Source organism: Salmo salar, chromosome 12 (assembly GCF_965601325.2).
Source record: "Salmo salar chromosome 12, fSalSal1, whole genome shotgun sequence".
Lineage (NCBI taxonomy): Eukaryota > Metazoa > Chordata > Actinopteri > Salmoniformes > Salmonidae > Salmo > Salmo salar.
In genome coordinates, this window is record NC_138302.1 from 36,192,604 (window position 1) to 36,202,129 (window position 9,526).

Sequence of the window (9,526 nt, forward strand, 5' to 3'; positions counted from 1 at the left end):
CTATCCACATTGACGGGACAGTAGTGGAAAAGGTGGAAAGCTTTAAGTTCCTCGGCGTACACATCACGGACAAACTGAAAGCGAACTGAAACTGAAGGCGCAACAGCGCCTCTTCAACCTCAGGAAGCTGAAGAAATTTGGCTTGTCACCAAAAACACTCACAGACTTTTACAGATGCCCAATCGAGAGCATCCTGTCGGGCTGTATCACCGCCTGGTACGGCACCTGCTCCGCCCACAACCGTAAGGATCTCCAGAGGGTAGTGAGGTCTGCACAACGCATCACCAGGGGCAAACTACCTGCTCTCCAGGACACCTACACCACCTGATTTCTGATGTCACAGAAAGGCTAAAAATATCATCAAGGACAACAACCACCCGAGCCACTGCCTGTTCACCCCGCTATCATCCAGAAGGCGAGGTCAGTACAGGTGCATCAAAGCTCGAACAGAGAGACTGAAAAATAGCTTCTATCTCAAGGCCATCAGACTGTTAAACAGCCATCACTAACATTGAGTGGATGTAATAAATGTATCACTAGTCACTTTAAACAATGCCACTTTATATAATGTTTACATACCTTACATTACTCATCTCATATGTATATACTGTACTCTTTACCATCTACTGCATCTTGCCTATGCCGTTCGGCCATCGCTCATCCATATATTTATATGTACATATTCTTATTAATTCCTTTATACTTGTGTGTATAAGGTAGTTGTTGTGAAATTGTTAGATTACTTGTTAGATATTACTGCACGGCCGGAACTAGAAGCACAAGCATTTCGCTACACTCGCATTAACATCTGCTAACCATGTGTATGTGACCAATAAAATTGGATTTGATTTGATAATGGATATTAACTGACAAATGATCTTATATAGTTTCTAGCAATAGCCGTCTGTGACTTTAAAGAATATTTCTCTCAAAACTTGGATTCCTAAAAGATGTATCCGGAAATTTGGTGAACTCCGTCAGATTTGTCTAAAATCCTAAATTACACCAAACAAAAATATAAACGCAACATGTAAAGTGTTGGTCTCATGTTTCATGAGCTGAAATAAAAGATCCCAGAAATGTCCCACACTAAAAGCTAATTTCTCTCAAATTCTGTACACAAATTTATTTACATCACTGTTAATGAGCATTTCTCCTTTGCCAAGATATTCCATCCACCTGACAGGTGTGGCATATCAAGAAGTTGATTAAACAGCATGGTCATTACACAGGTGCACCATGTGCTGGGGACAATAAAAGGCCACTATAAAATGTACAGGTTTGTCATACAACACAATGACACAGATGTCTGGAGTTTTGAGAGAGCGTGCAATTGGCATGCTGACTGCAGGAATGTCCACATGAGCTATTGCCAGAGAACGTAATATTAATTTCTCTACCATAAGCCTCATCCAACACTGTTTTAGAGATTTTGGCAGAACGTTCAACCAGCCTCACAACTGCAGTCCAGGTGTAACCACGCCAGCCCAGGACCTCCACATCTGGCTTCTTCACCTGCAGGATCGTCTGAGACCAGCCCCTGGACAGCTGATGAAACTGAGGAATATTTCTGTCTGTAATAAAGCCCTTTTGTAGAGAAAAACTAATTCTGATTGACTGGGCCTGACTCCCAAGTGGGTGAGCCTATGACCTCCAAGGCCCACCCATGGCGGCGCCCCTGCCCAGTCATGTGAAATCCATAGATTAGGGCCTAATGAATTTATTTCAATTGACTGATTTCCTTTATAAACTGTAACTCAGTAAAATCATTGAAATTGTTGCATGTTGCATTTATATTTTTCTTCAGTATATAATAAGGAATGAGCAGGGCCAGCTATACCACGAGGACCCCTTATTCAGGCCCTCATTACATGTAGTGCAACAAGACCACTCATGGTCTGTAAAGTTTTTTTTTTAAACAATAGGGTGGTTGGGGCCTTGCTCAGAGGGGGGCATTGCCCTCTATGCAGGGTTCGTCAAAGAACTCATATGGTACTACCTATAACCCTCTATGAAGGGTTCAGCCTAGAACCCTCTATGAAGGGTTCTACAAAGAACCGTTTTATCATCTAAAGGTTATTCCTAGAACTGTCTATGAAGGGTTCTACCAAGAACCCTTTCATCTTTGGAGGGTTCTTCCTTCTTTCCCACCAGCCTTATTATCCTTTAAAATGTGATTATTTATGACAATACATTACATATATCATAAGGCCTTTCTTTGAGGGGCCTAGTTATACCCTAACACAGTGGTGTTAGGAATCTCCTGGTTTACAGGCCACACCAGGCCTGCATGTCACATTATGCTGGCTTGCAAAGTGATGTGTAATACCTATTGGAATCCAGCCAGAGTTAGGATATCCAACAAGTGGAATTATTAATCACCCGCAACCTGCATTCAGAATGACTGCCAGGGTAGGGAAGATTAAATACAGACTACCTCAATCATCTAAACTGGAACAACCAATAAATCAAAATGATTGGATTTGTTTAGAAAACGATGTTATTTATCTTTGTGTAGCATAAAATGTATCAACCAATCAATGTACATGCAAAACAGTAAAACAAACAATTAGGAAAATCTCCCTGCAATAGAGCATGCTGGGAAATATTATATATGGATCTATGTAGAACCATTATTGCCTTCCAAAGAATCATCAAAGAACCCTTCCTTGCAAAAACAGTTTTTAGGATGATAAAGGTTCTAGGTAGAACCCTTTGCCTTACAAAGAACCCTTGTCTTCCAAAAAAGGTTATTCTGATCAAAACGGTTCTTGGTAGTACCCTATCCCTCCGCAAAGAACCCTTTTGGAACCCTTTTTTCCTAAGAGTGTAGGCCCAATTAGACAATGACTGAATAGAGATTACAAAGCATAATCTGAGACGGCTCTAAAGAGATCTGCTAACCTGAAAGGTATGTGCTCTTTTATTAGAGCCCGGGCCATTGTCACGGCTCACCTTTAAAATATTTTTTGGGAAAAAGTTATTTAGCCCCATAGAAGCCTACCCACTCTAATGCAAAAAACAGGTAGGTACCTTTTCCCTCTGACAGCACGGCGATGGATTATTTTTCAGTGCATAGAAACACAAAGTTTTCTTTAGCACAGCAGGGTATTCTATTCCGAGGCACCCGCCATGAAATATCGTGCATATCTGTCCTTGGACAGGAGCCAGTTGCAGTGGTATGGCATTTCAAAGTGAAGGGATGTTGATGAATGCTAGGGGTTTCGTCACAGTCCGGTATCACCAAGGGATACATAACTAACTCCACCCTCATTGGAAGCTCAACAGTGTGTAAACACACAAAAGTACCTTAGAGGAGCCAGCAAATATTTGGCATATTCTATATGTCCAGATTATCACCTATTGTAGCCTGCAAGGAATTACATTTATCTGTATGTTTATATCTTGCCGTTCAAATTCATGCCCACTGGTTTCTGATGAACCACCACACTGCCAGTGGAAAGCACTCAGGCACGAGAGGAGCAGACAGTGCTGGATTCCACCAAACTACCACTGCTGTTACTGTGATCTGCAATATGCTCCATTCACACCAATGACATTCCCCTAATGAACTCACATTTACATTTACATTTAAGTCATTTAGCAGACGCTCTTATCCAGAGCGACTTACAAAATGGGTGCTTTTTAGTGATTAGTGAAATTAGTGCTTCGCCATTAGGTGCCATATAATCACCTATGGCTAGATAAACAAATGAAGTACGGCCAATGTGTTGAGGCGTGGGGCTCTGTACAGTCATGGTATTCCCTCCAAGGCAAATGACATTTTGGTTTAGAATTTTCCAACAAAAGAGGCCACCAAGGCATCTCCTGGCTGTGGGTTTGACGCTTCATACCTAAATTGGAAGTGACGGGCCTATGGCCCCTGCTCTTTCATCTCACTATCATTTGGGCGGAGTGTTCACATTTGGTGTGACAGAGGGTGTTACTGTGACTTTTCACCATGCTGCAGCAGCAGCAGACATTGCCTCCAGTCTTTTCTGAGAAAGAGCCTGATGAGGCCCACAACAAATATATTATAGGAGCCAGGGACAAAAATGGAAATACAATTCATACAATTTCTCATAAGCGATTTTTTTTTTCAAGAACAAAAAAGGAAAAAAGTTAAATGTCCATTCTGATAGTCATTGCTTGGGTGAAATGTAAAAAAATATACATTATCCATTTACATTACATTCAAGTTACATTAAAAATATATATCATAATAACAGTAGGCCTACTGTAGTAGGTAAGGGGGGTGGGTGGGTTGATGGGCTTGATGATAAACGGACACCGTGGCTTCAGAGAAAGCTGTGCCATATAAAGATCTAGACCACATAATACACATGGACTATGCTATTGAATATAGAGATAAATAATAATAAGAATAATTTAATGTATCCTTTATTTAACCAAATGTAACAAAATAATTCATAACAAAGCTAACATTTCCAATTCGGAACAGTAGTTATTTTAGTTGTATCTCTATGCATGCTTGTGACGCATGTGATGCGCAGCAACAACGCAAATTGGATGCCCTCCGAAGAAAATAAACGTTCTGAAACGGAAGTCGGACTGAATCATGGCGGAATGTTTGAATCGCTGATGTTGTTCCAAAACAACTTGTCTACATTTCGCTATTACATGATGTATTTAAATACATTCTGGTACCTACATATCTTTATATAAAGTTTCACTATAAATGCCAGCTACTATCCCTGCGAACAATATGACAGACGAGAGCATGCAAGGTGGAGGGAAACCGAAAACAAACAGACTGAGAAGAAGCCCCAAACAAACGCAAGCAACTCCATCTCTCGTTGATTCTCCAAAAACCTGTCAAGGTCAGTAGCTTGCAAGCCACGAATGATGTGTTGAAATGATCAGACACTGATTCAGCTAAGTAGCTAGCTAAATAGCTATACCTGTAGCCCGTAAGCTATGAAAACAGCGTATTAACTATGTACCGTACATAGCTCATGTACAGTGTTGATCTACTAACGTTACTTGTGCTAGCTAGTTAACTTATATAACATTAGCTGTGTTCGAGTTAGATGGTGCCCAAAGCTAGCTAGCTAGTAGCTGAGTAAACTCCACTCCATGTTGAAGGAAGTTTAGTTTGCTAACTAGCTAGGAGTTAATGGCATGTAGCTAGCTACTTTTTTGTTTAGCTAGTTAGTTAGCTAACTGTTACCACGTGTGCCAATGACATAATCATTCACATATCTAACATCAGATTTCAAGACGCCCACTCGTGTGACAAGATCAAGATACAACAATGTATTCAACAAAGGAGAGTCACCAATGAATGAATCAGAACTTCAACAGGATATCGTTTGGGATGCCAATTCCCCATCACCCCTTAGGACAGGCAATTATATTTACATGTCAATATAACTATACATGTAGCCAGGCTACGCAGTGTTACATTTTTAAAGTTTACCTCAGCGTATCTGTCTTAACTTTTTTCATGTTCCTTCTTAGTTAGCAAAAGAGGCAAGAAGTACTCTGCAAATGTTGGAATTGTGGACATTTCCGAAATCGTCAACAGGATAGCTCCCAAGGTTGGTAACACTCTGGCTAGCTAGCCACAAGTGTGCCATCAAATAAATGTTTTAAAATGTTGAAACTAGAACAATGTTCATTACTAGACCCTGTGATGTGATTTTTTTTCTCATACTTCATCATATAGCCAATCTTCATTGGGCTCTTTCTTAGTATAGTGCTGTTCAATACTCACAAATACTATGTTATGTTGCGCTGAAATATTTACTGTAGTAATATTTAGTATAATTTGATCTTATTTAAGCATGGGAGACCTGTAGTTCCAGAGTCATCCTTGCTCCAGTGGATTGGAGACAGTGCTATTCCCTGCACCCCAGAGATGCAGCAGCCCAGGGCCAAGAAGAAATCCCCAAGGTATTCCCCAAGACAACATAACATACTCTCCTACATTGTACAGTTATTAAAACAGAGCTTGTCACTTGCAAATATCTACATTTTTATATTTATTTCCCTACAGGCCAAATGGAGTGGACGACCTTTTAAAGTTGGCGAAACAGTTTGATTTCAACATGTTAAGGCAAGACGAAGAACGAGTCAATGATATGCACAAGCAGAGTTTGGAGCTTCTGTCAGACTCGGAGGACATATTGGATTTAGATGGCAACGAGAACCAGCCTCCGCCCTTACTGAGTAATGTCACACCTGAAAGCACACAGTCCGCCCTTAAAACAAACAACATGAGGAACTCCAAAGACCAGATACCTCCAGACCATGAGATGGAAGATGATATGGATTTTTTATTTGATGGACCAACTCAACACATAAGTGGTAACTTAAGTCAGAATTTGTTGCCTCTGTCCTTGGAGGTGAAGACTGCTCCCACTGTGTCCTCCAAAGTAATTCCTGGAAAATATCCAGATTCCATACATGGCCACACTTCGACCGTCTCCTCATCGCATCCTGTCAAAAGAAGCTCAGCAAATAATAACTTTGACGACGACTGGGAAAATGACGATCTGCTGGATGACTCGCTGGTTTTTGAGATGACCCAAAACCCAGAGCTCTTTGCTGCTCCTAATCATTGTTCAACCCAAAGAGGGTCGAATGAAACAAAACATGAAAACATCAACCCCTCAGCCATTTCCAAAAATGCTCTTCAAGGAAGTAGAGACATAAAACCAGCTGTGTCTAAAGGACAGAATGAAATTGTGAAAAACAGAAAAACCTTCACGCTTGAAGCAAATCCTAATGTACAAGCGAAAAGTATCCTCTCGGAGGCATTACCAAAAGCAGGGAATGTCCCCGACACTGTCAAACCAGCACCACATAGGAACGTACAGCAAAACCAACCAAGTCTCTTTCCAATCAACAAAGCTCCGTCTATGGAGTCCGGTTACCAACTTAGCCAGCAAACGCAGCACCAGTCTAATGGAATAAAGGCTTGGCCGCAGGTGCCTCTTTTTCAAAGTACATCGATCTCAACCAGCTCGAGCACCACAACCTCCAACTCTTATTCAATGTTGCCCCTTCAGGTTGATAATAGCTCTTGCCACAAGCCCACAGAGAACAACAATATGAAGGGAACAGGTATCATCAAGGCCCCAGCTAGCCACGGTGTCATCCCAGAGGACGACTTGGACTCTCTCTTTGCTTCTGACTCCATCTGGGATGACAAAGACGATGACCTATTGTGCCAAGCATGTGATAACCTGGAAAGCCAGGTACAGAGCATGGAGGACCCTGTTTTCACACGCTCCCAATCCCTGCCCAGTAATCAGACCGAAAGACACACGTTTGTCCCTGTCTCTGCACCTTTGAATAGCAGCAGATACAATGTAAATCAAACGACCGAGACCACACAATCCAAATATCCCAACATTTCAGTTTATTCACAATCGGCCCCCGGGAACGGTAGCACTTCCACCCACTCTCTCAATAACAACAAAGTACCTGTTACTGTGGTCTCTGGTTGTAAAAGACCGAGTTACAATGCCTCAGCTGGAAATGCTACCTCTAACTCCACATATAGGCCACAGAACCCTGCAGCAGGAGAAGGGCCATACGAAAGTACTTGGGTCAAAAGCACTTGTGTAGCTGGGAGCACAGCTAATCAACAAGGCACTGGGAGTGGAGCGCGGCTGTCGTCATTCCCGTCACCTGTCAATGTGACTGAAACCCCCACTCGGTTCACCTTTAAGAGAGCGTCTGGCTGCACGTCCAACCCTGTCATCCCTGGGACCAACAAAGGTAAGCTACCTTGAATTGTCTGAGATGGTAAAGAAATGTGTTATGCAGCTGTGAAAAAGGCACGAATCTCAACTTGAAACGTGTAAGCGTATTGACGTCAATGCAAGGTTCAAATTTGGAAAAAATTGTGGACGTTGGATTAAAGCATTTACTCACTTTCATTTGGCCCCAGAATACTGAACCCTTCTATTGCTGTGATAAAATAGTAATATTCATTAGACTTGTACTTCACTGAGAATCAATGATGGTGTAACCCTCCTGACTCATCTGCCTATTATTTATTTTCAGCTTCCGCTTCAACCCAAGCAGCTGGGAAATGTTCTGTGCTGGAGATTGAACTGAAGAAACAGCAGGCCATGGAGAAGAGACGGCAACGGATGCAGACGGCCCACAACCTAAGGGCTCCAACCTGATTCTGGTACAGTGCACATATACAAGAAGATTCAGAATTCTAGTTGGACAGTGTTGGCTTACTCTAAACGCTGACTTGTGCTAGACTGACCTTACAGAGCTCTTTAAAGTAAACCTGCTATAGAGTTGTTGTAGCCTCGTACTACCATCCTGATCTCTTAGCAAAACAGAATGTAAGCTCGCTAGTCCAGGATGGTTGTACGAGGGTAGAGCTGCTGTGCCTTTGTCTCATAATTTACATCACTCAATCCATTCCTGAATAAGATTTTAATAGTATTAATATAAATGTTCTTATTTACATGAATGTATTAACACAACTGTTAATAAATCAACTTTTTAAAATAATCAATAACCTCTTTTCAGGGAGTATGTTATCAGTTGCGTTTGCAGAATAGGCTAAGCCTTTTCATTATATTGTATATCAGTTGTGTAAATTACATAGCATCACAACATGAGCAGTTTTCTGATATAAAACACGAGTCGCCTTGTGCTCAGTCAGAAAAAACGATCATATGTTTTATATATTTTATTTAAAAAATGTTTTTACATTGTTTATGTTTGTCATTTGCACAAAAATGAAACTGCCTCAAAAGATGGCACACAGATATTAAAGTTGCGAAAGGATTCCTCCCCTTTTTCCAGACAATACTATGTTGTGTACAGCAGTGACATCTAGTGTCCTTTTGTTTCTGTGTCATGGAAGGTCACACTTCCTTTAGCATACACTCAATTGTTGTATTCCACAAGAAGAAATGTAAGAACTACTGTCACTACGCACAAAATAACCAGTATGATGCAACAGTCAACACAGTACAATGAGTTCCTTTAGGACCGGCACACATAGTAATGAGTAGTGTGTTCAACAGAGATGGTATTGCATCCCAAATGGCACCCTATTCCCTGTATAGTGCACTACTTTTGACCAGGGCCCATAGGGAACTAAATAGGGAGTAGTGTGCCATTTAGGATGCACCCATGGTTTAAGCCTTGTTTATACCTATCTAACCTTTCTTGATCTTATCCACATTTTGATTGTGCCCACATAGCTGTTGCATCTAGACATGCAAGTAAAATGTCTGTCCACATTGTGACCGGATATCCTGGTATGTACATGTACCCTGTATGTAAATTTTTTTAGATATTCTTTCAAAATAATGTACGTTTTTAAATTAAGACTGTTAATTGATACCATAAGACAATGGTGCTATGCCAATTAATTTATAGACCTGTATTATGATTTCAATAGTTTCATTCAGATCTGTTTACACTTGATTGATATCCGGATACAATGGGTCCCCGACTACCTCCGGAGTTGGTCAGGAAGATCTGATCACAATTAGATAACAATGTGTCTTTTAATTGTCTA

General features: G+C 41.1%; 1 protein-coding gene across 1 annotated transcript; it reads left to right on the forward strand.

Annotated features, from left to right (window-relative positions):
- The first annotated feature begins 4,527 nt into the window (after positions 1 to 4,527).
- Positions 4,528 to 8,795, forward strand: etaa1a (ETAA1 activator of ATR kinase a). Its single transcript, XM_014131300.3, has 6 exons — positions 4,528 to 4,841; positions 5,234 to 5,368; positions 5,482 to 5,561; positions 5,807 to 5,916; positions 6,020 to 7,749; positions 8,038 to 8,795. Exons 1-6 carry the CDS (start codon positions 4,700 to 4,702, stop codon positions 8,160 to 8,162), a joined length of 2,322 nt encoding a protein of 773 aa, XP_013986775.2. The 5' UTR covers positions 4,528 to 4,699; the 3' UTR covers positions 8,163 to 8,795.
- Positions 8,796 to 9,526: the final 731 nt, after the last annotated feature.

What these genes read in the sequence shown, in the direction of transcription:
- etaa1a (XM_014131300.3), top strand. Translation starts at nt 4,700, where the DNA reads ATGCCAGCTACTATCCCTGCGAACAATATGACAGACGAGAGCATGCAA. An exon ending in TTCTCCAAAAACCTGTCAAG is followed by an intron (nt 4,842 to 5,233) that starts GTCAGTAGCTTG and finishes ATCTAACATCAG; the next exon opens with ATTTCAAGACGCCCACTCGT. An exon ending in GCCAAGAAGAAATCCCCAAG is followed by an intron (nt 5,917 to 6,019) that starts GTATTCCCCAAG and finishes ATTTCCCTACAG; the next exon opens with GCCAAATGGAGTGGACGACC.